This window comes from Trichomonas vaginalis, chromosome V, assembly GCF_026262505.1.
Source record: "Trichomonas vaginalis G3 chromosome V, whole genome shotgun sequence".
Taxonomy (NCBI): Eukaryota; Parabasalia; order Trichomonadida; family Trichomonadidae; genus Trichomonas; species Trichomonas vaginalis.
The window spans coordinates 226,496-254,061 of record NC_067207.1 but is presented as its reverse complement, the minus strand read 5'-3'; the positions used below and the strand labels follow the sequence as shown (position 1 = coordinate 254,061).

Genomic DNA, 27,566 nt, shown 5'->3' with positions numbered 1-27,566 from the left:
CAATGATATACTAGGGACTAAAGAAGATTTGTATTACAAAAACCCAATTATTCGATGTTCAACTCATCACATCATGCATTAAAGTTGATACCTTTATTTTTTCGAAATATTACAACAGTAGCAACCTTACGTATTACCAATGATAGCCAGAGTTATAAATATGTTTTCTTATGAATAACTAACGCTAGTCTTATGTGACAATTAGTTAGTGGAAGCATCTTAAATGTGAATTTAGAAAAATCCATACATAATTCAATATATGTTTATAATTGAAAATAACATAACAAAAACACTCATTGGCCAAAATATATTTCTGCGGAATTAAACATATTTATAACTCAGATGAGTAGTATTTAGAATATCAAGAAATCACGCTAATGCATTCTCAAACATTTTTCAAGGATTCAGTTATATGAAGCAACAAATGAGGTTGGCATCGTTACTCCATACAACTGAATCCTAATGCCAAACTAATGGAAATGATATGATTCCATTCCACGCAGACAATGACGGCGAAGAGATATCCTTTCAAATATAGCTAGTGACAATGTTAGCATTCATGGAAAAACAAATTATAGCCTAAGATAACAAAATCGGATTAGTATCTGAAGATCTAAATGCAAATAACTCATAAAATAAATTGAGATATTAATTCATGAAGATATTTTTACTTTTTTGATGAAAATAATCCTGCAGCTGCTGTTTTTGTAAATTTAGAAAGATAAGAAATACTATTTGAGACTATTTTTTCTGCGTTGATGTAACAATTTTCTGTGAAAAAATGGGTAAAAGTATTAAAATCGTAATTTCCTATTATGTTAGTAAATTCAACGACTCCTTGTCCTTTTGTTGAATTTGATTCAACATATGAATCTGAAATAGTCAAAATGGAGTCTTTATCTTGTTGAAACATGTACTTTGCAATGTTTTTTAAAAATATGCAGTGATCAACATTAACTGTATACCAACAAAAAAATAGAACTTGGTCTATGTCTGTTCCGCATTTGTTTCCAATAACATTGCAATAAGAAACTATTTGAGTAAATAATTCATTATCAATAAATGCAAGTGATTGACTTTTAGTTTGGCTATTTTCTCTGAATGTTGAGAAATTACATGTACCGGAACTTCCCAAGAGTCCAATAAATATTGAGGACACAGTTTTGCATTTGTTGTTTGTGATATTGTTATTCTCAAAAAGGATATCACCATATGCAATAAAAAATGTAGCACCTCCTTTTTCTTCATTTTCTCCGCATTTAAAAACTGAAACTTCAATCGCATAGTTTTTATTAGAAGGAGAATATTCAGCGCTTTGATGAAATGCCATATCTGCTGATTCTGCTACTGATTTGTAATAACAAGTTCTTTTTTGAACAAACTGTCCTTCTGCTTGGCAGTCGTAGTAAACAGATCCACCTCTTGAGGTGGAACTGCAGTTATCAAATATAGTTTGTTCAAGTAATGTGCAGATTTCGTTTGATCTTTTAATGTAAATTGCGCCAGTTTCTTGGCATTCTTCAAAGAAGCAAGTAAAAATGAAATAATTGTTAAGACTGGTATTGTCAAAGATCGCTGTTCCATTTCGTATATTATCATACGTAAGTTGATTGTCAAGATATTCTTCCCGGCTGAACTTTTTTGCATTTTTCAAATTTAATCTGTGTTTCTACATCAATTGGCGATTTAATATGTTCATTCATCTGATAAAAACGATTCTTCATCTCTTTGTTTTGTATCACAAAGTTTATTCATGAAAGTTTTTTCATCAAATTGTCTCATTTCGATGGTAAAAATATTTTACAGATGTAAACTATCTGAAATCATGTTCGGTTTATAAAAAAAGTTAAAAGATTTTATTTTTGACTACTTTATGCGAATTAGATTGAAATCAATGACATCAAATGTATTTTGACAATCTCTTGGAAACAAGCTAATCATTAGAAACAATAATTTTATCTTTAATTTAATTTACTATTCCTTGAATAAAGATTTTAAGTTCAAATGGTGGTGGATCGTCTTCTGTATCAGGAAGTGGTGGTCGGATGATTTTAATAGCAATGTATTTAATGACATCAAATGTTAAAGGATCGAAATTTTCTGTTGTGAAATTCATGTGAACATAAACTGATTTTTCACCAAAGAATGTTTTGCATGATTCGGATAAAATTGTTTCATTAGTGATATATAAATGACTAAGTTTAGGAAATGCATTCTTATATGTTGAGTTAACACTGAAATTGCCAGCAATAAAAATATCAATTGGGTTAGAAATACTTCCAAATGGACTGTAACCAATTGAAATGTTATTGTTAATGAATGTGATGTTTCCGAGATTACTGCAATATTGGAATGAATAACTTGAAATCTTTGTAACACTTTCGGGAATTGTTAGATTGTTAATCAGTGAACAATATTTAAATGAACTGATTCCAATGTATTCAACGTTGTTCGGAATAAAAATGTTTATTAATGATTTACAAAAGAAAAATGAGTTATCACCAATCTTTGTAACATTTTCTGGAATATCAATACTAATTAATTTTGTACAATAATAGAACATGTAATTAGTGATTTCTATAATTTTATTTGATAAAGTTACAGTTGTTAATGATGTACATGAACTAAATAATCCTTGGCCAATAATCAAAACATTTTCTGGAATATTAATACTTGTGATTGACATGCAACTTTCAAATGCATAATTTCCAATTTCAGTTAAACTATTTGGAACAGGAATATTTGTTAATGCCATGCAATTACTGAATGATTTATCTCCAATTTTTGTGATTTCTCCTTTGATTTCAATAGTTGTTAATTTAGAACAAAACTCAAATAAATTATTGTTTACCAATGTAACTTTTTCTGGGATAATGATACTTTTAAGTTGATTACAATTACTAAATGAGCCTTCCCCAATTGAAATAATGTTGTTGTGGAGTTCAATACTTGTAAATTTAACTTTGTAGAAACAATATGAAGAAATATTAGTAACATGACTAGGAATGATATAATTTGTATCAGAAAATGATGGAATAACTCCGTAAATTGTGAAATTATTTTGACCATAAAATAAAATTTGTGAATCGCTCTTAAAATATGGATTTTCTGGGTGAACTGTTATGTTTCCTATGGGACAATCATTGATTGATGTTGGATCAAGATAATTAAAATTTTTTGGAAGAAAAAGTGATGATATTTGAGTATTACTGAAACAAAAGCTTCCTATTCGTTCTAAATTAGATGTTTCACTAATGTTAATACTTGTTAAGAAGCTACTTCCGAAAAATGTAAAATTATTTAGAGAAGTGACAGAGTCTGGTAATTCGATTGATGAAAGCATGTAATTGTAATAAAAACAGTAACTACCAATGCTACTTAATGATGGTGGAAGTAAAACTGTTGTTAAAAAGTAACAATTTTCGAATGTATAATCACTAAGGAATGTAAGCTTTTTGCATTCACTCAGGTTTGCTGTTTCGATGATGGTTGTGTGAAAACTGTACTTGCTGATGTTGACAATTTCGCTGTTCTCTTCAAATCTAATAGATGTGATCGCATTTTTACAGTTTTTAAATGCAAAATTAAACGTATTGGTGCTGCGAATCTCGGTCACGGATTGAGGAATGACTACTTCACCTTTATAATCTGATGAACAGGCAACAACGACTTTACCATCATCACTATATGCTAGAGTGCCAGTACTTAAGCTATACCAAAATAAAAAATATAACAAGATAAGCTTAATCTATGATCCACTAAACTTGAAGAAATTTCAATACGTTACTTTAAAAAGTTTTTCAAACTAATAAAATAATGTTAGTATATAATACATTTGCTGATATCCGATCAGTGGTATTCAAAAAATTGAATTCCTCTCAATATTTTATTTGTAACCATCAGAAAAATAAGGTGAAAAAAATTAGTTACAGATACAAATAAAATTTGTATGCAAGCATGGATTAAAATGAGACCCAAACTTGAAAGTGTGCTTTTTTGATGATTTTTTCATATATTATTTCCATAATATAATATTATTAAGATGTAGAAGCATTATACATTGATCTCTAGACAGAATACGTTCAATAGGAATAGTCGCAAAAACATATAGTCTACATTAGCATTTTAACTCATGAAAAGTTAATGGTACAGCCGAATTAGTTAAGGATGTATTTTACTACAAATTAATGTCGAATGGGTCCATTGTTAATGATTTAGCATAGTTAAATGCCCTAACCTAGGTCAGATATGTGAAATAAAGTTCTTTATTATTCAATATCATCTTGCATCGATATTTAATGCAATATATAGATAAGCAAATTACGTATATAATAATAATCATTGTGGCGCTTTCTTCTGATTTTACGTTATTCAAGGTTTTTTATCCAAACCGGTAGATTCGTCATTATTTTCTTCGTTATTGTTTGCACCATGTAAAAGTAGAATTTTTAAGGCTTCTTTATTGTCATTCTTAGATGCATATTGAAGTGCCGTTAATCCGTCATTATCTTTAGCATTAATTTCTGCACCATGCAAAATTAGAATTTCTATAGCTTCTTTTCTATTTTTCTCTACCGCATATTGAAGAGCAGTCTTTCCATTATTATCTTTAGCATTAATTTCTGCACCATGCGAAATTAAGATCTCTAAGGTTTCTTTACTGTTGTTTAGAGATGCCAGTTGCAGAGCTGTGACTCCACATTTATCTTTTTCATTTATATTGGCGCCTTCCGAGATTAATATTTCAACAATTTCTTGACAATTTTTAGCTGCTGCCAAATGAAGAGGTGTCATTCCATCATCATTTTTCGCGTGAATATTTGCACCTTTTGAAATCAAAGAATTTATTAATCGAGTGAAATTATGAAGGCATGCAAAATGAAAGGCAGTCATTCCATGCATGGCTTTTGAATTAGTTTCTGCAAAATGCGAAATAAGAAGTTCCATCATTTCTTTGTTGTTTAGAACATCAGTATATTGAATAACATAATTGCCATCATTATCTTTTTCATTCACGTTTGCTCCATTTGAGATGAGAAGTTCTGCAATTTCAATATTATTATATCCTACAGCATAGCAAAGAGGAACCATACCTGTGTAATTCTTGGAGTTAATGTCAGCACCATTCATTATTAATAGTTGTGCTAATTCTGTATTATTACGTGACAATGCAACATGAAGAGCAGTATCGCCTTTTATATTTTTTCATTAACATTGGCACCATTCAATATAAGAACCTCTGCGATTTCTTTATAATTTTCAATTGCCGCATAATGAATAGCAGTCAAGCCGCTTTCGTCTTTATCATTAATATTTGCACCATGTAATATCAGAAGTTCTACAATTTCTTTATTTTTCTTCTCAACGGCAACATGAAGAGCAGTATGGCCTTGTGAATTTTTTTCATTAACATTTGCACCGTTTGATATAAGAAGTTCTGCAATTTCTTTATAATTTCCAATTGCTGCATAATGAAGAGCCGTCAAGCCATTTTTGTCTTTAGCATTAACTTCCGCACCATTTAATAAAAGAAGTTCCGCAATTTTTTTATTGTTCTTATCAACGACAGCATGAAGTGCAGTCCATCCTTTTTTACCTTTTGCATTTATATCTGCTCCTTTGGATATAAGAAATGATGCCGACTCTGTAGTATTTTCAAGTGTTGAAATGAAAAGTGGCGTGCACCCTTTGTTATCTTTTGCATTGATATCTGCACCATGTAATAAAAGTAATTCCGATATTTCCGCACAATTTATTTCAGCTGCATAATGAAGCGCGGTGTAACCTTCATTATCTTTTTTATTGATAACTGCACCTTGTAATATAAGAAAATCTACAATTTCTTTATTGTTAAAAGCAGCGGCAAAATGTAGAGGAGTTCTTCCATTTTCTTCTTTTTCATTAAGATCTGCGCCATATTGAATAAGAAGTTCTGCAGTTTCTTTACAATTGTTATGTGCTGCATGATGAAGAGCAGTTAATTCATCTTCGTCTTTTTCATTAACATCTGCACCGTGCAATATAAGAAGTTCTGCGATTTCTTTATAATTAAAGGCAGTTGCGATTTGAAGAGCAGTTTGTCCACTATCATTTTTGTCATCAATATAGGGTGTCCAAAGGTGTGTTTAGCACAAACCTGAATACTGCGAATAGAAATAAACAAGTTACATATATATAAAGTTTATTTAAATATAATCACCATTGGATTCAATCACGCGTTCGCAGCGATCGATCCAGGCTTGAAAGACACGCTTTAAATCATCATGAGAAAATTGCTCAAATTGCTCTCTTACAAAATTTTCAAGATCATCTGGACTCGCGAATTTGCGTCCTTCAGCTCTCTTTTTTAGCGTGCCGAATAAATAAAAGTCAGAGGGTGCAATATCAGGTGAATAAATTGGGTTTGGAACAACTTTGACATTGTTTTCCACCAAGTAATTCATTACCTTATGACTTTTGTGAACTCTTGAATTATCAAAATGAATTGCAAACTTTTGTTTTTGTTGTTTGGATTTCTCAAACTCATCAGAATTGATAATTTGAGTAAGAACATTGTCAATTAGATACTGAGCATTCATCGTATTAGGTTTTTGAAGAATATCAATTGCGATGATGCCATTCACGCCCCAAAAAACCGACAACATCATCATTGGTGTGTCAATTTTTTTCTTCGGGAATGTTTGCGGATTTTCATCCTTCGGGATCCACATGATTTTGGCTTCTGTTGCATATTGAAACCAAGACTCGTCCCCTGTTACTAAAAAGCGAAACTTCTTGGATTGATACGCACCCAATATAGAGAGGAGCTCTTTCGAAGATTGGACTCTAGATTTTTTTTGAACTGAATTAAGGTTGTGCGGAACCCAACGTGTATACGCTAGTTTGTAGTTCAAATAATTGTGCAGATAATAACTGACTGTTGTACGTGGTATCTTTGTCATCTCCTCTATCCTTCTGAGTGATGCTCTTGGGTCTTCATCTAGCGCTTGAAGAATTGCTTTGATTTTTCTTTGATCCGGCGATTTTTTGTCAATTTTTATGATGGGCGCCTTTTTGTTCATGAAGTGATACATCCTAACATGATACGTTACAGTGGAATAGCTAGGAGCATCCATACCGAAGCATTTTACCAATGTCTCGTAGATTTTTTACAGTCTTTGCATTTTTTTGCAAGAGCGAGGATGTTTTCTTTATGATTCATTAAAAAAATGAAAAAAAATCCCGCCAAAATTTCCCGCGAAACCACCTCTTGTCTCAAAATTCATTTTATATCCCGGCATGGCGCCAAAATACAACATACTCATCATATACATATATTCATATTTTTTATTATATATTTATAATCAGCATATATCTCCTTTAATAGTCTCATATAGAGCACTGTGCTAAACGCACCTTTGGACACCCTATATTAGCACCATGCAATATAAGAAATTCAACTAGATCTTTATAATTTCTTTCAACAGCATTAAGAAGTGCAGTTTGTTCATTTTCATTTTTGTCATTAATATCAGCACCATGTGATAATAAAAGTTCGATTATTTCTTTATTATCAACAAAAGAAGGATGAACTAGAGCAGTAGATCCAGAATCATTTATTGCATTAACATCTGCGCCATTCGAAATAAGAAATTCTGCAATGCTTTTACAATTATATATAGCAGCAAAATGAAGAGCTCTCATTCCATCACTATCTGGAGCATTGACATCATCACAATATGAAAATAAATATTCGACAAGAGAAAGAAGCGAAAATGGAGGTGAATAAATAAAACTCTTCCTAAAATCTTTTGTAATATCAAGATTCATTAAGAAAGCTTGAAGGTTTAAGTATTCCCCGCATATTTCTAAATTGATATCAATATCATACTCATTCATTAAAAATGATATAAAATCAATATTGTTTGAAACAATTGCATAATTCATGCAATTTTCATCAGGATCTTGTTCTTTCAAACATTCATGAATGATTTCTGGATTTCCTCCTAGAAAAGAAAATTGGAGACATTTAAGTGTAATTTCTGATTTGAATTTTGTTCTTAACAACTTAAAACAGCCAACTGAACCATGATAACAGCATAATTCAAGAAGTGATAACTCATCTTCTGATTCAGGATAAAATTCATTGATGAGAATTTTATCTTTATCGAATAATTCATCTTCAATGAATTTTATAAATGATTCTTTGTCATCATCCATAATCGATTTGTATATTGAAATTTTTTCATGAATATCCAATGAATAATTTTCGTTTTCATATTTTTCAAAAATTTTCTGGTGATATCCGTCAATTGACAAGTTATAATCTTTATAAAATAAATACTCTAAAGCATCTTGGTGATAAAAATTTGGCTTAACATGAAATTCTTCATATGTCATTTTGAAAATTGTCCAATATGATCTTAAATATCGATTATTCAAAGTATGCGCAGTAAAAACCAGATCATATATTCTTTCCTGACGAACATTTCTTAATGGTACACTTAACCCTTTCTGGCATTCTCTCAATTTTTTTGACAACTAATCATTATATGTCAATTCACTAATGTATAATGTTAATATTTTTGTTCGGAAAAAATAGTGAATGTAATATTAGGTTTTGTGATTGAATGTCTGAAAGTGGTAAATACAACTTTAAATAAGAGATAATAAAAATAAAAGAAACAATTTATTTATAATTACATATCTTCTTGGTCATGAAATCTTCGATGGAACATGTCAGACACAGACTTATTAACTGCAGCATGAACATCAGATGCCTGTGCAACTGTTCTTCCTGAGTGCATTGCACGTTCAAAGACATTAGAATACAATTCACGCATTGCATTTACATATTCATCCTGTCCACTTGCTTTAGGAAGATTTTTGTCTTCTTCTGTTGTATCAAGTGGACTAAATTCTTTAATAATCTCTGGTTCATTCTTAAATGACAATAAACTGTTTGGAGGCATCCATCTACCTCCAAAAATTGTGAAACCAATTCCATGATAATTGTCTTTATTTCGATGTTGGAATTGGTGTTCAACAGATGATTCATGAACAAAATCAATAAAAAGATCAGGTGGATCATGATCTGGAAATTTTTCAAGAAATGTTACACGTGTTTCCAGACATTTCTTGCAAACAAATGTCCAATCATCCAGACAATCAACGTCATCCAATTTAATTGGACAATCTCTCGGAAACAAACCAATACAAGGTACATGGAACCAATCACTACAAACAATACACTGTACCATACCCCCTGTATCTGGTCCATCACACGTACACCATCTATCAAAGAAGTTGTGGCCATATGAATTATGTGGATTTTCACATGTTTTCGCTTTCATCATCGCACTACATGGTCTATGGGATCTGTCGTTTCCACAATCACATCTGAAACGTCTTCTTACACCTATAGGACGAACATCATGACCTTGATGACATATCTTGGCACATTGCTCACAAATTCCAAACGGTTTGTCACTTTTTATACAATCTCTACAAACATAAACCAATTGGTCGCAATAACCATATTTTTCATAGGTGCAATCACCTTCTTCTGCCTTTATTGTGTCTACTTGTGTCAGCCATGCTTCGTGCGCTTCTTCCTCTTCCTCTGTTTCGTTCACAAACTGTGCTCTGACTAAATTTGGTTCGAAATCAAAATGCGAATAAACATAAATGTCGTCTTCAAGGGAAACAGCAATGCAACTGCTATTTGCGGCAACAGAAACAGCTGGTGTTGCAAGTTCAACTGATAATGAGTAGTTTTCGTCTTGTGAATTTGGATCAACGACAAAAATGCTTCCACAGCCATCTGCGGCAACAACAAGGCCATTGTAGAAGGTTGGACGTGCGGGAAGAGTGTTGAGAATTGGTATATGTTCGCGAAATGATAATGGATTTAAAGGTAAATCAAATGTGTATAAAATTGAATCTTTTGATATAATGGCAAGATGATTTTCATTGCATGCCATGCTGGAAACGCCTACAGGAAGTTTACAGGTTTGTATGTGTTCTGGTTTTCTAATATCTAAACAGCCAAGTTGTCCGTATTGGGATGTAAATAGAGTTGTGTTATCATATGAGAATGCTAATTCTGTGATATCTATAGAGTTATTGAGTTTTGTTGGTTCTGTACGATCATCAATGAGATAAATTCCGGATTCGGAGGATATTATTGTATTTGTTGCATGTAGTGATATCGTTCCTGAATATATAGTTTCTAGTGGCTCGAATAATGTTCGACGACCGCTTGTTACTGTATCTGTTTTCACAAGTTTTGATTTATCATAGGAAAGAAGTACAAATGGGGACATAAAATCAATACCCATAACATTGTTTTCATGAACTTCTGTGTATGATGCTAATAATTCGCGAGTTTCGAGATTAACTAAATCAATTCCGCCCAAATTGCTTCCTACGCCAAGAAAACAATTGTCTGAGAATTCTGTATTGCATAATGCGAGGACACAGGATGTTGTTTCTGTTGAATGGTGAGATAGTTGAAGCCCATCATTCAACATTTAAAAAAATTGTTTTCTAAATCTGCCCACTGAATATTTTTATTAAAAATTTTAATGCATTACTTAGTACATTTGAAAACAAAAAGCTATCCTCTAAAATTGCAAAATTTTATAATTTTATTCTTTAAAAATCTCTTTGAAATGAGAATGTATGATGCTTATGATATTTAATAATGAAGTTTAGAATAATTGTGAGTTATGATTTTACTGCATAACAGAGATAAGTTTATCCAATTATAGATATTTCCAAAACCATTAAGAAATAATGTTTACATTATTTAACGAGTATATCCGTGACTATTCGGCATAATCTCGATGATTAGATATGATAATATAAAAAATAGTGTTTATTTAATATAAATTTTAAACTTCCTCATCTTCTCCTGCCACCCACAGCATATCTACTTGTTCTATCTTTTGATGATTTAACATAGTTAATGGTTAAGATATCAATGAAGTTGCTATCTGTACGATATATAAGATTTTGGTTTGGCTTAATTGAAATATAGTTAATAATATCACGCGTTGTTTTATTGGTGATTAGATCTATATTATCACAATAAACATTAATTGATTTTTCACCAAATAAATCTTTACATGATTTTGATAATATTGCTTCCCCAGTAAGATATAAATTGCTCTTTTTTGGAAATACTTAAGTTGTACTATCTTGAAAAGTAAAATTTCCTCGAATATAAATATCAATTGGATCTATTTTTGAAAATACATTCTTATCGAATGATACTATATTCAGATTATTTGCGAAAGTTATACTTCTGATGTTGTTGGATTCATAAAATGCATAAGATCCAAATTTTGTGGTATTACCTAGAATTGTAATATTTGTTAATAAATTGCATCCACGAAATGCACTTCCTCCTATATTTGTTACTCTTGCCGGAATTGTAATGTTTGTTAATAAATGGCAAGCATAAAAGGCATTTGATTTTATTGTAGTTAAACTTTCTGGAAGTATAATGTTTGTTAGTAATCTGCATGTCATAAATGCCATAAATCCAATTGTTGCGACTTTTTTGGAATTTCAATATATTTTAACTTTTCACAGTCATTAAATGCAGGATCTCCAATCTCTATTAAATTTTCAGGAAGTACAATACTTATTAATTCTATGCATGCAAAAAATGTTTCTTGATCAATTTTTTTAATACTTCCTAGAGATGGAACAGTTGTTAATGAATAGCAATATGAAAATGCATTACTTGAAATAGTTTTTACACTTTTTGGAATTGTAATATTTTTTAATTTTTCACATTTATAAAATGCCTTTAAGCCTATGGTAGTTAATGATTCTGGTAGTGTAATGGAAGTTATTGATATGCACCCATAAAATGCTCTATCATTGATACGTAAAACATTTTCAGAAATCCTGATATATTTTAATGATGCGCAACCCTCAAAAGCTCCTTCTCCTATTTCTATAACACTATTTGGAATTGTGATATTGGTCAAATTTGTACAAGAATAAAATGTCCATTTTCTTATCATTGTTATGTTTTCTGATAGAGTAATTTCTTTTAATGATTTGCATCCTAAAAATGCACAAATTCCAATGGATTGTACACTATTGGAAATTTTAACAATCTTTAATGATAAACAGGAAAAAAATGTATAATTTTTTATTTCAGTTATACTTTCCGGAATCGTAATATTTTCTATAAAGTTACATAAATGAAAGGCATACTTTCCAATAGATATTATTTCATTGTGAAGTTGAATAGAAGAAATATTAACTCTATAAAAGCAATAATCAGAAATGATTGTAACATAATCAGGAACAATATATTCTCTTTCAGAATATGAATCCAAAACCCTCAATAACATTGAAAATTTTGTCCCTGTAAATATAGATTTTGATAGGACTTTAAAATTAATATTATTTGAATCTACTGTTAATTTTTCTAGCGGGCAACCATCAAATGCAGATTCGTTTATAGTTTTCATAGATTTTGGAATACAAAATGAAGTCAATTTTGAATACGAAAAACAGTTAAAATCAATCAAAGTTAAATTGCTATTATGAGAAATATTTATTGTTTTTAAACCACCTTGACTAAAAGAGAATTCATTAATAGTAACAAGAGAATCTGGAATATCTATTGATGTTAAATTTATATCTTGGAAAAAGCAATGTCTTCCGATACTTTGGAGGTAAAATTACTGATTTTAAGTAATTGCATTTTTGAAAAGCAGAATCATTAAGAAATATGAGTTTTCTGCATTCTGTAAAATCTATTAGTTCTAATTTTGTGCGATAAAAACTCCAAGGATATATTTTGACAATCTCGCTATTTGTTTCGAAAAATAATGATATTGTATTATTTTTACATTGCCTAAAAGCATAAACATTCCTATCAATGCTAAATATTTCTGTGACATGACTAGGAATATGAATTTGACCGCTAAAGTCTTCTGTGCAACTGACAATTATTTGATCATTATCATCTTTGTATATAAGAGAACCAGCACTTGTACAATAAAAGATTAAAAAATAAAACAACGACATTATAGTTTTAAGCGCCATATTTTGACATCCATAGAAAATTATGTCCAGAGTAATTAATTGAAGTGACTCATGCAATTAATTCTATGAGTTCTTTTTAATTTGGAAATTTCATGATTTGTGATGTAAAATAAGATTTGATTTCATGTGTTAAAAAGCGCACACCTTAAATACCAAAAAATCATTAATAGAAAATAAACTCAATATCAAAAAGTCGCTGTTTTTCAATAATTTGTGATTCACGCCAGTAAATTATAATGAATTTTTTGTTTTTTCTTAGATTGGCAGAATCGAAACATCCTCAGATGAACATTATGATGGTGTCATCAAAGAATGAGATGATTAAAAGCCAAAAAATAGTTCAAATACCAGGAGTGAACGGAAATTCTCTTATTTGTACTGAATCAGAAAAAATAAGATCACCAAATTTCTCAGGTGATCCAGCAGAACTGCTTTCCAAGCTTGGTGGTCGTTGTTACAAAATCGATGCTGATGGAGAGCTTTTTGAATTTTGTTATGAAGGAGAGTCAAAGCTAAATGGTGTATCTCTTGGTTATTTTGCTGGATATATATTCAATAATAACAAACTTTTTTCAGAAACATCTAATGGTTATCAATGCGGAAATTCTACTTATCGATTAACAACTTATTATGATTGTGACTATAGTGCAAAGAAGTACGAGCCTAAAATACCTGCATTTTGGCATGATAAAGACGATGAATGTCATTTATTCACGGAAATTTATAATAGACAGCTATGCAAACATCACGTATTCTCATCTTCAGAAACCTTAGATGTCACATGTATTTCAAAGAACGTTTACGAGAATATATTCGTTTAAATAATACAATACTTCGTTTTAATTAATTCGATATAACTATGTTTCGAAGCTTTATTTACACTAGGTTGCATATTCGTTAATTCTACCATATTTAGAATATATTCAAAATAGTTGTGACACTTTTTTCAGACTATTTTATAAGCCTGTAAAAAGTGTCACAACTATTTTAATATTTGCTGAATTAATTCAACATACATACAAAGTATGTGAAATATGTTTCTCAATGATTACAAGTATAGTCTGGATAGACCCGCTCTTGAACCTTTGCCAGTCTGAAATTCTGCATGACAATCTTGTTTATTTTATTCCAATCCTCTTGAAGTGTAATCACATTTTTACAATAATAGTAAAAATTATTTTACAAGGAACGCGAATTTTCAAGAGGTTTTGTCTTCATCAGAGCTTATAGTAAAAATTATTTTACAAGGAACGAGAATTTTGAATAGTTTGAATGAGAATTCAAAATTTAAGGTTATTTTATTTTTTGCATGAAAATGCAAAAAAGTCGTCTTCTCCAGAAGATGACAATGTTTGGAAATTCTACTTCAACAGTGTACCAACAGGAAACCCAACAAAGTATTGCCAAAACTGTAATCTATCAGCAGGTCAAGGTCAATATTGCTTAGATGAGTGTTATTTTTTTTGATGATAAAGACCGAGTTATCAACTTTGATCCAATTAAAAACTCACTGTTCCTACATAATCGGTGTTCTTTTAGTAATTGCACGTCGACATCAGAAGGGAGTTGCATTTTCTACAAAATTGGCAGTAATAGTTCGATTGTTCAACGAAAATTCTGTTGTAAAAAATGCCAAAGTGAAGACGGAGCACACTTTTCATATACATATGTTGAGTCAGATAACTTAAACTTTTTTATTGAAAGCTCCCTTTTCGATTTAGGAAAAGAAGGTTTTGGTTTGTCTATTTATGCCGAACGTGATAATATCGTAGTTTCATCAACAAATTTTTCATCATGTAAAGGTTATGGCGCAACTGCTGGCTTTTTAATAAGTACTTCACTTAAATACACAACAAAATTTAACTACACAACTATTGTTAATAATTTGGCACCATGTCATATATTAACTTTTTGGCATAACGCGTTGATTGATTCATGTAATATTATAAATAATACTAATACGCAACCAGATAATGGAATTATTTTCCATAATTATAATTCTCTTACTGTAAAAGGTTGTTCTTTTATTAACAACACTGCTCCTCAAAATTCATATTTGATATATAACGAAGATTATGATCAAAATGAACAAATATCAGTTGATAATTGTTACATTGACAATTCGATTACTACAACATTTTATAGAGATGTTGTAGTACCTAGTCATCCAAGAGAACTATTTACTAATAATTTGAGTCATCTTTCATTTGATAATTGCCAAGCAGGATTTGCAATTATCAATAAAAAAATTTCTAAAGTTAATAAGCTTTCTCTTTTTTGACTAACTTTAGTAAATATTCTATTTTTGTCTTAATCTTATGTTTCATTCTCTTCTATCTTCTTAATAATATGTGAAAAAGGAAATATCAACATGCTAATCATTCTTAGTGATGTTGTTTGTGATCGAAAATCTAATACTTATTTGGATTTATTGAATTCTTTTTTGCATCAAATTGTATCTGTTTGAGAAAATCCCTAATTGATGCAAATGCTCTTACTTCTCGTTATATATATTTATTAAATTTCAAGACAAATAATTTTCTATATGCTTGATGATTTGCCAAATAGTTAATAAAATAAAGTTGATTCAATATGAAATGTAAATTTTATTTAATCAAAATGTCTTATTCACATAAGTTTTATGAGGCAAAAATCATAGGTGTGTGTTATAATTATATAAAATAAGAGCTATGGACGATGAATCAGTAAGCATGATTGGAATTCAAATTATAATAAGGAATTTTAAAGTCTTTTTCCATGATACTTCTACTAATGTATTTTATACCAAAACTATTAAGAATATTATATTCAGAACTATATCATTCCATATAAAATTATAGAGATATCTTCAACTAAAGTATTTCCAAAAAGTGACAGATATCCGTTATTACAAAATGAGCAACAAAAAGGGGAAGAGCGCTCCAGCGAAACAAGTTAATCCCATTGTTGCCGAATTTCAGGCAAGCTGCAAAGCATTGAATTTTGCAGAAGAAGATATAATGACTGATATCGGTAATTCGTTAAATCAATCTGAAACACAAATTCGTTTAACTCATAAAAATATTTCGCCAGCTCTAGGAAAAGTATTACTTCGTTTATTCCAACGCTATCAAAGATTACAAGCTATTACTTTGTTTTCATGCGTTATTTTAGATCCTGCTTTTCTTAAGCAGTTAGGAACAGATCTTGTTAAATCACCAGTCACTAGTTTATCATTTGATTACAGTCCAATACAAAGAGAAGCATTAATTCCTTTCTTAAATCTTCCATCGTTAGATGTACTTTCTCTTCGCGGAAATCAATGCTTAACTCCATACGATTATGTTAAAATGACTCAAAATCCTTTCCCACAGACATTAAATACGTTTTTCAACGCATTAACAACTTCAAATCTCAAAGTCTTAAATCTTTACGGTTGTCATCTTGGTGATGATGGTACTATAGCTCTTGCAAATGCTCTCTACTTTAATACAAGTCTCAAATGTCTTTGTTTATCAAGAAATAAAGTCGGAGATGCCGGTGCAAACGCTTTAGCTTCTGCCCTTAGCTATTATACACTTTCTGAAGCAGAGACAGCCATTGTTGACCGCCTCATGAACGAAGAATCCAAGCAGAGAATATCAGATGAAGGTGGTTCGTTAGTTAAGCGCAAGAAAGGCCAAAAAGCGCCACCAAAGAAGGCTCCTCCGAAGACAAATAAGAAAGGACAGCCTAGCAAAGCACCAACAGAGAGATTACTTAATTTCGACCCAACAACTCCAGTAATGGCAGCAGTTTTAGCTAAATGGAATACATGTGTTACTAAAGAGAATGGAACACGTGTTCTTCCTGGTAATACTACACTTTCTACTCTTATTCTCGATGAAAATCAGATTACAGGAAGCGGAGCTGCCCGCCTTGGAGAAATGTTAAAGGAAAATGCACATATAGTTCATTTTACTATTGCTAATAATCCAGAAATAGAGCCTGCAGAAGAAAAGTCGTTGACTCGTGTTATTCAAGAATAATTTTTATTTTCTATTTATTTTAATTGTAAATTCTCAATATACTTTAATAATTTTTTAGATTTATGGAAACAAAAGACGTTTGAGTCATTGCAAATTCTTTCAAATTTTAAATTTTAGTTGCGAGTTAAAATTTTCTAGCACTTGGAAGATCCATTTGTTTAATCTTGTAATTTGAAAAGGTATATTCTCTAGTATAAGCATAATATAAAGAAATATTATTTGAAATCAGAACTTCTTCAAGCTATAGACCATTGATAGCTCATCACTTAAAGAGTTAACTTTGTATAAAACTTTTATTGACTGAATTTTGCAGAATGTAATGCATTGATATCAATATTTGGAAATATAATGCATAAGGAGGAAGAAATAATAACTTGTAATACTATGATTTTTGTTGTAATGAAAAATAGTTGATGATATTCGAAAAAAACTTGACAATAGAATTTTTAAATCAAATAATTCTTTTTGCAATGGTATATTATATCAATTTGTTTTCTTACTGGTTTCCTTCATCATCTGGGTTCCATTCTTCCTCTTTTTCAGCTTGTTTTTCAACAGGTTTTTCCGCATTTTGGATTTTTGGTGGATCTGGTTGTTTTCTTACCGGATTGAAGGTAGGGATAGTTGGCTGCGACTGTGGTTGTGGCTGTGGCTGCTGCTTTGGAGTAGGAACGATTGGAGGTGGAGTTGGCTGAGCTTTTCTTCCGAGTTCGAAAATTGGAGCTTCAGTTCTCTTTGAAGAATCTGGAGAAGAGCCATCGGCCTTCTTTGTGTAATCTCCGTACTTTTCTGTTGCTGAAATCTTTGGCTGTGGCTGTTGTTTGCGACCACCGTAATATGAGTTGCCAGCGCGGCCAGAAGAGCGTCCTCTGTAGCCTTGGTAGTCATCTACATTACCACTATCGTAGAATTGGTTGCCATAGCCCTTGGAATACGAGTGATTTCCATATCCACCGCCGCGATCTTCGTAAAACTCATTTCTGTAACCATGGCCACCACCACGGCGATTGTAACTGCCACGTCCGTAGCTGCTGCGTCCGTATCCATCTCTTCCGCCGTAGCCACCCTGTTGATCATCATCTGCGAAGTCCTGATTACCATCATCGTAGTAAACATCAGCTGGCTCTTCTTTTACGTATGGGATGAATGTTTTTTTGCCTGTAGCTGAATCCCAAACTTCTTCGCCTTCAATACTTTCGTTTTCTGGGTATGGTTCTTGTTGACGAAGTGGTTGGTTCGATGGTACAGGGCGTTCAATAGCCTTTTGGTATGAAGGATTGGCTGGTTGAGATTTTTTCTTGCGCTGTTTCTTTTTTGTTTGTTCTTCAGCCATCAAATCACCAAAACTTGGTGCTGATGCCATTTTATTCTCTGTTTTACCGGCAACCCATGAAGATTCGTTAATAACTTCATCTATTTGTTGTTCTTCCTTATATTTTTCTTCATCAAATTCCTCTTTGAGGTCTATTGATATCTTGCCGATTGATGTGGAAGAAGTCTGTCTGTGAGCTTTGTGATAACTATCCATTTTAATCAAATAAAATTCAAAAAGTGGCCAAATGAAAATTTTCTTTGATCAAAAAATTACAATTGAATAGGTTTGACCAAGTTAAGTTTATTAGAATAAGGGTTTCGTTTTGCGAAAAAAACGTACAATACGCAATTTCGCTAAAAAAACATTTAGCAAGCAATTTCGACCTTTGACTCCACTCAAGACGTCACTTTTTTAATTTTGCGGTATCATATTTTTGGAAAATCTTTATGAATATTATATAAAAAGTCTCTTTAATATCTATATTTCATATTTTTATCGATTTTTAAAGTTTTTGCGAAAAGTATTCAATTATTTTTGCTATTTGGTCGGGTAAATGTCAGATTTGCGACATTTTCTGATATGATATTCAGATTCTACGTTGATAATAATGCTTATAGAACCCTCTTGCTATTGTGTCAAAATTGCGAAACCGATAGCAAAAATATCTCGCAATATCAAAATTGAGATATTGAGTGAATTATGCATTATAGAGATTAAAAATCTGATTTGTGAAAACATCTCATCAGTTTCTAGCTAATTCAAAAATCTTTACTATCTTATTCGATTAAAATGAAAAGGGAATAGTTTCATTATGCTTTAAATGACAGCCTTATAATATAATCATAGTTTTCGCTCAATATGCAGCATTTTTTTTCGAAATCTATGGTCAATGTCCTAAATACTGATTGCTTTGCATTCATATATCTTACATTTTCTATACCCACATCACTATTCATTGCTATTCCTATCTTTTTCATTTTTGTTTGTTTCTCATAATTTCTCAAAAAACACGATAACTTGATATTTGTAAATATCATACTTTATAACGTAAATAAGAACTTGACCTATTAAGAAAAGCAGTAATGAAAAGAAAATCTGAAATTCATAAAAATTACAAGTTTCTGATGACAATTAGCTTAATTAAACCAGGTACAAGATTATATAATTGTATTTTCTATCCAATTATCCATATAATATCTTATCCAGAAAAAATAACTTGATCAATACCAAATGATTTTTTAACTAGTAAATAAAGTATTTTCTTTACACACACATTGTATATCATAGTTTTTTTTGGTTTCGCAAAACATCCAAAAACAAATATGCTATAAAAGTGACAATTTTAGCAAAACGAAACCCTTAATTAGAATGAGTACATTTTATTAATGTCTTTTTTGGCAAATATGTCAGAATTTACATTTTCGAAATCTTGATTCTTCAACCTGGTTCTCCATTGTTCTACGATATTGAGAAAGCATGATACACTAGTTGGTTCAGAAATTTTGATATAAAGTATCTTTTTTCGACCAACCTCATATTGAAAGATTTAATTCCACCATAATATGCTTCATCTGTACTAAAATATTAATAACATATAACAAGATAAGAGAAAGTTATCTTATAAATTGAATTTATATCAATAATAAATTATTGAAAAGATATTTCCAAAGATATAGATAAGGTTCTTCTTGAGAAATACAATATATATTATTTATCAAAGAGAATCATAGATTTCATTAATCTGTATTTTCGTTATTTAACTTGTAAATAAGATTTTAACAAAATAAAATTAAAAATTAAAATAAATTCATATTTTTCCAACAAATTGTAGAACTTTCCATCTAGGTTATTTATATATCTCATATTCTTGAAATTTGTTAATGGCATTATTTATCATTTGGACGCTGGCAAACTCAATTTATAATAAATTTCTCATATTTTTTCAAAAGTTTCAACGCTTTTCCACGAATTCCTTTGATTTTATCATTTCATTACATACACTTTGCACAACCTCTCAGGATTCGTTTCTTTCCTCTTCATGATTTTCCTATCAGTCATTCAATCTAAATAAACAAATATGGATATTATAAACAGAGGAAAGATGATATTAAAAATCAAATATCTAATCGAAATGCGTACGTTTATTTATTCAGTATAAAATAAATGAGCGGAAAAGAAAACATTGATGTCTCCAATATTGACCCTGAAATGACAGTAGAAGACTACTTAAGAAAGCAATGCAACGATCAGATAGAACGCTTAAAAGAACATGCAAACCAGCTTGTTCAGCAATTCCAGCAAGAATCAGCAGAAGTTCGTGAGAAACTTGTGCAAAGACTCGAACAGAATACAAATTGTTAGATAAAAATATACCTTTCTATGTTTAATTTTTTTAATGCCTTATTTGGAAATATTTTTAAATTTATAAACAACTCCGCATTATTTTTACCTTCTGCAATACATTTCAGTCATTGTGGCATTCTCGATCCTTCACAAAGAGAAATTTATCCATAAATTTTAAGATTTTTTTTCCAAACATTAGATTTTGAATGGTTCAAGAAAATATTTCATAGAGTTCGACCATAATGGATACAAATATAACATTGAATAATTTAGAGCGAGAGATACGAATTGAATAGTTTACAAAATCAAAATGATTTTGTTTTTTCTTTTTCTCCGATCAATTCCTATTCTAAAAACTCTTTCAAGTACATCAAAATTACTATCTATACACGATACTTTTGATACAACTGGCGGCATACAAATTAATATCAACGTATATCCATTTTTCTTAGTTTTTAACGACGTACCAGAAGGATCTATTTTACATGAATATACATCATCGGATAAAGATACATTAGAACTTACAAATTCAACTCCTGTCGAACAAATAAATCTTGTGCATTATGTCGAGTATCCATTCGCACAACATATAATAGAGATTACAAAACCCGGAAATTTTTCGATTACATACGGATCACTTCAAGATATGTGCCAAACTGGCGCATTTTTTACAAATACAATACAAAATTCAATTACTCTGAACGAATCATCAACAGGAAATGATAAGATTTCAATTTATGAAGATAAATGCATTATTTTTACAAATCCAGCTGAAAATTTCCATTTTTTACGGTTAAATGGAATTAACGGGCGCGTTATTTTATACGGAAATGGTGTACCTGATCGAGAGTTTACAGGTACTCTCCTTAAATATTTTATGTTTGACGCTTCTTCGTCTCCTGCCATTTTCAGATTTTACTCTTTCGGAGAACCATCATCAATGTTCATATCAATACAGATCGAATCTAAAATGTATAGACCTAAGAGACAGCTTGTTGCTTTCTGGAATCCAAATGAAAATAATCATTGCGATAAAGTTGAGAAATGTACCATTGTTAAAGCTTTGAAAATCAAATTGGTCGTTATAATCGTATCAATATTGATCGGAATTCTTGCTTTCATGGTTTTCATCTATTTTGTTTTAATGAAATCATGCTGCAGGAGGTTCAAAGAGAAGCAGAGGTCTGATAATAATGAATGGCCAACTTCAAAAGAAAAAGGCCAAAATAGAACTGAACCAACAGGTACATTCTTAATGGATCCTATTTTAAGAACGAATGCTGATTCTTATTAATTTTCTCTCATGTTTGTTAATAAATTTTTTTCCCCATATTAGTGTTTACTTTTATATTCAAAATTTTTATTTATAATATTACATTATCATCCAAGTAGCACTATAATAATTTCAATAAGTCGATAAGTCATGATGTTTTAGATTACTAGTCATCATACATTGCTTAAATTTGTGAATTTTATTGATGATGTCATGAAAAATGATGATTAATTTGAATGATCTAGATTGGAAACAAGTAGAAGATAATGAATCTGTTATTAAGAATGAAAAATTTTATGATTTTTCGTTTGAAATTTTCAAGATTTTCAAATCATCGAATGGATAAAACAGTGGCGAATTGGTTAAAAGAATTCCAAGAGAACTACCCTTTGCCACCACCAGACGGTGAAGCGGAAGCCACAGGTTGGACTCTTACAATTCAAGAATTACAAGATTTTTCATTATCAAGAGAATTGCAAAGTGTTCCAGATACAACAACATATGGTATGAAAATATATGTATCAGTATTCAATACAAAAACCGGACTTTTTCATGGAAGAACATGGAGTTCTCCACTTCTTACAAATACATCTACAAGTGTGATTAATTTAACAACGCATGGATTGCTATATGGCAAAGAATGCCTTATAATCATCGAATTTTCGTTTGTTATCAGATACTTTAGCAATGAAACTTCTGAAAAATCACTTTTCTTCACAGTTTTATATCCATTTTCAAGCTCACAACACATATGCCCATTATTCACAGGATCACCTAGATTTTTACTTCAAAACCCTAAAGACTTCGCTCAATTCTTAAATAACAGACCTGGTCAATTATTGATCGAATTACAGCAGAATAACGATTTACTTAGAGCCAAACAGTTTATTCCGTTATGCTCATTCATGCAGTATCCTCCTCCTGGCGTTATTAAACTCGCTCCACTTTCATTGAATAATATTTTCCCAATTAACATATCAGACATTAGTTTAGTTGTTGATCCAAACTTTGAAATGCGTGTTAAGCAAGGATTCGAGCAACTCTTTTCCAAAAAATACAAAGTTCCAGCAGAAGATTTATTACTTCGCGCAAACAAATATATCATTCAAATTGTTGCTCACAATGGATACACACAACTTCAAGAACCATACAGAATCGAGTTACAACCGAAGAGCTATTGGAAATACGATGGACAACTTACATTTAAAAATTTTGTCAACGATAATCGCTTTGCATTGTTGTTTTTGTTCATTATCAACATAGAATTCAATGCAGAAGGCTTCAATAAGCCTGATTCAACAAACCAATACCCAAAGAAACAGTTACTTGAAATTCCAATCGGATATTCAATTACAATTCCAACAAAAGACCAAACAGTTACCTTAAAATGGTTCCAAGAAGCTAGATTGTGTCCTCTTTGTTCAAGAGTTTGTCGTGTTGTTGAGAATTTGCCTCCATTAACTTATGACGTCAATTACAGCCCAATAAGTGGCAAAGCCAATGATATTAACAACCTTCCTGTTGAATTTAAGACCATTATTGGTGCAGATGGTGGCAGTTTGTCTCCTTTTGACCCAATTAATTCAGCAGTTACTCCTTTATTAGCGGAAGAGCTTCTTGATAAGCTTAACGGTAACCATATACGTATAATGATTAAGTTCCTTGTTGCGCGACCTGATTTTACAGAAAGATTTCCGATATCTTCTTTTCCAAAAGTATATTTCGAAGCAGATGTATGGCAAACAACCACAACAAGGATACCAGACTGCGATATGGAAATCCTTGATGAGAATATCTACTGTTTCGATGAGAAACAATCAAAGGATGGCAAAAAAGGAACAATGTTAAATTTAGATTTCAAATTACCAACGGTTGACCACGTTACAAACTACTTTTTGTTAATGAAATCTAATGAATTACAAGTCCAAATGAAGGATGAAGCCTCAAACATGGTTATTGGCCGATTTACAATTCCATCATCAGCATTATTAAGACAAAGGAAGCAAAGTCTTCAATTTCCAGCTTATTCCAACATAATAAGTGATGATGGAGAACATCTAGGCATGATATACTTCGTTTGTGGCAATTTCGGAACAAATGAAGGTGAAATTGACAAAAATTTGTTCGAACAAAGGAACAGAATCGAAAATGGACTGATTGTAGCGGAGTCAATGATGAAGACTGACCAAGAGTTTAGAGAATTAGTGCTAAAGAGCATGCAGGAGCCATTAGAACTCGCAATGAAGTACAGAGATGGAAAGAGAAAACAAATTATTTTGAATGATATGCAGAAAAGATTTTTACGTACAAAAAAGATATTCCCAGTACCAGGCGTTGAGTTTAAATTCACTTTTGAGTCGAATTTCGACCCGAGTGAAAATATGGATATCAGGATTTCAATTGATGATGAAAGAATCAGGTTTTTAGGCTTAACAAAACATGATTCTCCAATTGATGACCTCGAATCCAGATATATTCCATTGAGAAATACGGATATGAAATTAATTCAATCCCAAAACTTGTCAACTCTTGAGATATTCAGTCTCATTCACTACGGGTCAGATACTATATCTGTTGTAGAGGGTCAGAAAATCTCTCTTGACTTCTCTTTCTTCACTGTTCAGTCAATAACAAATAAGGAAATCACTGTGACACTTTTGGACAAAGATAACGAAGTTTGTGATATCTTTACTGTCAAAATTATTGCATCGGGAGATGTTGCACATGAAACAATTACCAAATATATCAAGAAAGGATCATGTTTGACAGCAACTTTGTCAACATCTCTTTCATTGAAAGATGCAATTTCGGCAAATGATCTGATAACTGCTGAAAACTCAACAAGTGGCGTGCGCTTGTCAAGTTCTCCTATAGATGAGGACATTACAACCTTGGTTTTCATGTTTGGAGAAGATGGATCTCTTGTTAAGGTTTGTAAAGTCATTATTCTATTAACTCCTTCGGAAGTATTGACAGCAGGAAGTCGCCTCAAGGTCGTTTTGAAGCATATTATTGGAAATACAATTATATGCAGATCAAATAACTCCAGAATTGCACAGTTTACATCACATTTGACTCCAACAGTTCTTTCTCCACCAGGAGAAGTAACTGCTATTGCAATTAATGGAGGAACAGCATTATTAACTATATTTGACTTGACAAATAAGCAATTGATAAGGAATATAGTTGTGTCTATTGGTGCTGGACGTGGTGATGCTGAACAAAAGTGTCTTGACAAAATCCAAATTAATCTTCCTGTTTCTACTTTGGTTAAAAGAGCTGTTGTTTATAAGAATAATACAAACTCAACTAAACATGTGACATTAACCACTTCTCACCCTGATTTGGTCACATTTGATCCACTTTCATATGATATTTCACCAGGCGAGACAACTAGATTCAAAATACATTTCTTGCCGCATGGAAAGGCAGAATCTGTTGCTCTTTATGTGTTCTTGCAAGAAAGAAGATCAAATAAGAGAGCTCAAGAATATTATAGATTTGCTATTAAATATGAATAAAGCTTGTTTATATTTCTGTTGTTTATTATACTCAACTTATTACTTTTTATTGGCTTCATAATGATTATTCAGAATATTTTTTTCCATCTCCTTTTGGAGAATAGTGAATTTTATAGTATTATTTTAAAATACGTAAGTATTTAGAAAGAACAAAAGAATTTATTGATTAGAACGACGTGGATTATGTCGAAGTAAGAAATGTGCCAGGAATAAAACCGGATCCGGAGGACGAATACGTTCAAGCTCATCCATACCATAGGCAAGGAGGGGAATAAGTGTATCTCCTAAATACTGCTTAAGTTCTTCTTCATCTGTCTGTTGTGCTTGCTCAGCATGGATATCTTGGCTGTCATCTGCAGATTGTGGCGGAGCTGATATGTTTCCTGAAGTAGGAGTGCTATCCCGAGCACTCATTTTATAAAAAATTTAAAAACGTCTATTTCTGACAAATTGACACGTAAAATATTTAGGTGGCAAAAACAGGAGCCACTTTTATTAAAATTTTTGCCAGATAAGAATTTATGATTTCTTCTAAGGAAACAACAGGTGCAAACAGTATTCAGATTAAATCAAAGAATTCTATAGACTTTACAAAAGGTGATTCTATTGAAGGAGAGTCATTTGACGATGTTCAGATCAGAATTAACCAATTGCACTCACAAGATCTCTCTGAAAAGTTTTTAGCAGTACAGTACTTCGCAGAATTCTTGGAAGATCAATATCTTCCACCACCAATGATGCCAGATTTTCGAAATGTGATTTTAAGTTTATTTTTCAATACAGAGCAGTTACCTGAGCATCACATGGAGAACTTATTAATAATCTTACAAAAAATTGTCGAATTTTTTGAACCAGAGTTTGAATTTCTTGATTTGTTCAATCGTACGTGGAGCCTCTTACCAAACTCAGAAGCATTCAATTTACTAGCACAAATTATTAAGATTTCTCCTCAAATATCACTTTCTTTCCTACAAAACCAAGAATTTTGCAATAATTTACAGCAATTCATGCTTTCTGAGGAAGAAGAGATCAGAAACTCAGCTCTTATCATTCTATATTCATTGTCAAGTATACAAGACAACATTTCAATGATTTCTCCATTTTTCAAAATTTTAATTCAAAATCTTATGAATCCAGAAGAAACAGAAGACAATTCAAGAGTTTCTATCGGTGTCCTTACAAATATGGCCCAAACAGATTCAGGATTAGTCATGATTGAAGAAGAACAAGAATTTCCTTTTGCTTTGAGAGGATGCTTGAGATTTAATAATCTACATTTACCTGTTTTGAAGTTCCTTCATGAAGTAGCTAGTTCTAGTAGCAAACCTCTGAAGATTTTCGAAAAATTCGAAATTTTTGATTTCATTATTTCATCATTAGATAGCAAAAAGCCTAAACTTATACAATGCGCATTGAATATATTCATCAGCATTGCAGAAAGTGGCGAAGATGCTGTTACAACATTAAATGAATTCCAATTAATCCAAAAAATCGTTCCAATGCAGAGAACATTGAATGTAAAGATCGACCAACTCATTATTGAAATATTGTGCTGCTTCTGCTATAATGGAAATAGTGAAATTATCAATTTTCTTTTTGATTCTGATATAATTCAAGAATTTATATCTTATTTGGACTTGAACTCAAGGAGTTTAAGAATTAGTATCCTTAGAGCACTACAAGCAATGACTGCTGACTTTGCTCTACAAGGAAATAGGTCTGCTCTTGAAGATATCGCTTCAAACGACGAATTGATGGACAAAATTTGGGGATTCACAGAAGAATTCGAGGGATGCGAAGAAGGAGTTATTGCCAATCATATTTATAACTCGCTAAATGGAGAAGAATAAAAAATTATTTGTTTCTTTATAAATAAACTTTAAATTTAGATAAATCTTTCATATCAATAGAACTTCTGAAAACCTGGCAACAAGATTCATATAGGTATTAATCCTTTAATGAAATTGTCAAAATATTAAAATAAGAAACAACCATTGTACTTCAAAAATTATATTACTTCATGCCATTAGCTATTACATTATTCAAACAAAATG

General features: G+C 31.2%; 12 protein-coding genes and 1 pseudogene across 13 annotated transcripts, besides 3 other annotated features; 6 read left to right on the top strand and 7 right to left on the bottom strand.

The window, feature by feature from the left end:
* Positions 1 to 162: 162 nt before the first annotated feature.
* On the bottom strand, positions 163 to 3,774 carry TVAGG3_0255890 (ribonuclease inhibitor domain-containing protein; the record flags this gene model as incomplete). The annotated part of the gene is made up of 1 exon (XM_001315828.2): positions 1,967 to 3,343. The coding sequence occupies one exon, from the start codon at positions 3,341 to 3,343 to the stop codon at positions 1,967 to 1,969; it is 1,377 nt and encodes a 458-aa protein (XP_001315863.1).
* A 597-nt stretch (positions 3,775 to 4,371) lies between these two features.
* Positions 4,372 to 5,130, bottom strand: TVAGG3_0255880 (cyclin-dependent kinase inhibitor 2C-related family; the record flags this gene model as incomplete). Its single annotated transcript, XM_001315827.1, has 1 exon — positions 4,372 to 5,130. The coding sequence occupies one exon, from the start codon at positions 5,128 to 5,130 to the stop codon at positions 4,372 to 4,374; it is 759 nt and encodes a 252-aa protein (XP_001315862.1).
* A 975-nt stretch (positions 5,131 to 6,105) lies between these two features.
* Positions 6,106 to 6,133: a terminal%2Cinverted (terminal inverted repeat of Mariner transposon ID:TVAGG3_0255860).
* Positions 6,106 to 7,409: a mobile genetic element.
* TVAGG3_0255870 lies at positions 6,186 to 7,313 on the bottom strand (annotated as a pseudogene). The gene has a single exon. A coding segment is annotated over exon 1 (1,128 nt).
* Positions 7,382 to 7,409: a terminal%2Cinverted (terminal inverted repeat of Mariner transposon ID:TVAGG3_0255860).
* A 1,241-nt stretch (positions 7,410 to 8,650) lies between these two features.
* TVAGG3_0255850 (E3 ubiquitin-protein ligase family) lies at positions 8,651 to 10,511 on the bottom strand (the record flags this gene model as incomplete). The annotated part of the gene is made up of 1 exon (XM_001315825.1): positions 8,679 to 10,511. The coding sequence occupies one exon, from the start codon at positions 10,509 to 10,511 to the stop codon at positions 8,679 to 8,681; it is 1,833 nt and encodes a 610-aa protein (XP_001315860.1).
* Positions 10,512 to 11,510: 999 nt separating this feature from the next.
* Positions 11,511 to 12,353, bottom strand: TVAGG3_0255840 (antigen BSP-related family; the record flags this gene model as incomplete). The annotated part of the gene is made up of 1 exon (XM_001315824.1): positions 11,511 to 12,353. One exon carries the CDS (start codon positions 12,351 to 12,353, stop codon positions 11,511 to 11,513), a length of 843 nt encoding a protein of 280 aa, XP_001315859.1.
* Positions 12,354 to 13,300: 947 nt separating this feature from the next.
* On the top strand, positions 13,301 to 13,957 carry TVAGG3_0255830 (uncharacterized protein; the record flags this gene model as incomplete). The annotated part of the gene is made up of 1 exon (XM_001315823.2): positions 13,338 to 13,874. One exon carries the CDS (start codon positions 13,338 to 13,340, stop codon positions 13,872 to 13,874), a length of 537 nt encoding a protein of 178 aa, XP_001315858.2.
* Positions 13,958 to 15,941: 1,984 nt separating this feature from the next.
* Positions 15,942 to 17,081, top strand: TVAGG3_0255820 (uncharacterized protein; the record flags this gene model as incomplete). The annotated part of the gene is made up of 1 exon (XM_001315822.1): positions 15,948 to 17,060. The coding sequence occupies one exon, from the start codon at positions 15,948 to 15,950 to the stop codon at positions 17,058 to 17,060; it is 1,113 nt and encodes a 370-aa protein (XP_001315857.1).
* A 409-nt stretch (positions 17,082 to 17,490) lies between these two features.
* TVAGG3_0255810 (uncharacterized protein) lies at positions 17,491 to 18,614 on the bottom strand (the record flags this gene model as incomplete). Its single annotated transcript, XM_001315821.1, has 1 exon — positions 17,557 to 18,588. The coding sequence occupies one exon, from the start codon at positions 18,586 to 18,588 to the stop codon at positions 17,557 to 17,559; it is 1,032 nt and encodes a 343-aa protein (XP_001315856.1).
* Positions 18,615 to 20,470: 1,856 nt separating this feature from the next.
* Positions 20,471 to 20,944, top strand: TVAGG3_0255800 (uncharacterized protein; the record flags this gene model as incomplete). The annotated part of the gene is made up of 1 exon (XM_001315820.1): positions 20,539 to 20,736. The coding sequence occupies one exon, from the start codon at positions 20,539 to 20,541 to the stop codon at positions 20,734 to 20,736; it is 198 nt and encodes a 65-aa protein (XP_001315855.1).
* Positions 20,945 to 21,010: 66 nt separating this feature from the next.
* TVAGG3_0255790 (uncharacterized protein) lies at positions 21,011 to 22,183 on the top strand (the record flags this gene model as incomplete). The annotated part of the gene is made up of 1 exon (XM_001315819.1): positions 21,029 to 22,012. The coding sequence occupies one exon, from the start codon at positions 21,029 to 21,031 to the stop codon at positions 22,010 to 22,012; it is 984 nt and encodes a 327-aa protein (XP_001315854.1).
* Positions 22,184 to 22,329: 146 nt separating this feature from the next.
* On the top strand, positions 22,330 to 25,558 carry TVAGG3_0255780 (nephrocystin-4 family; the record flags this gene model as incomplete). Its single annotated transcript, XM_001315818.1, has 1 exon — positions 22,330 to 25,512. The coding sequence occupies one exon, from the start codon at positions 22,330 to 22,332 to the stop codon at positions 25,510 to 25,512; it is 3,183 nt and encodes a 1,060-aa protein (XP_001315853.1).
* Positions 25,559 to 25,671: 113 nt separating this feature from the next.
* TVAGG3_0255770 (Dpy-30 motif-containing protein) lies at positions 25,672 to 25,938 on the bottom strand (the record flags this gene model as incomplete). Its single annotated transcript, XM_001315817.1, has 1 exon — positions 25,672 to 25,926. The coding sequence occupies one exon, from the start codon at positions 25,924 to 25,926 to the stop codon at positions 25,672 to 25,674; it is 255 nt and encodes an 84-aa protein (XP_001315852.1).
* Positions 25,939 to 26,033: 95 nt separating this feature from the next.
* Positions 26,034 to 27,362, top strand: TVAGG3_0255760 (armadillo (ARM) repeat-containing protein family; the record flags this gene model as incomplete). The annotated part of the gene is made up of 1 exon (XM_001315816.1): positions 26,034 to 27,362. The coding sequence occupies one exon, from the start codon at positions 26,034 to 26,036 to the stop codon at positions 27,360 to 27,362; it is 1,329 nt and encodes a 442-aa protein (XP_001315851.1).
* Positions 27,363 to 27,566: the final 204 nt, after the last annotated feature.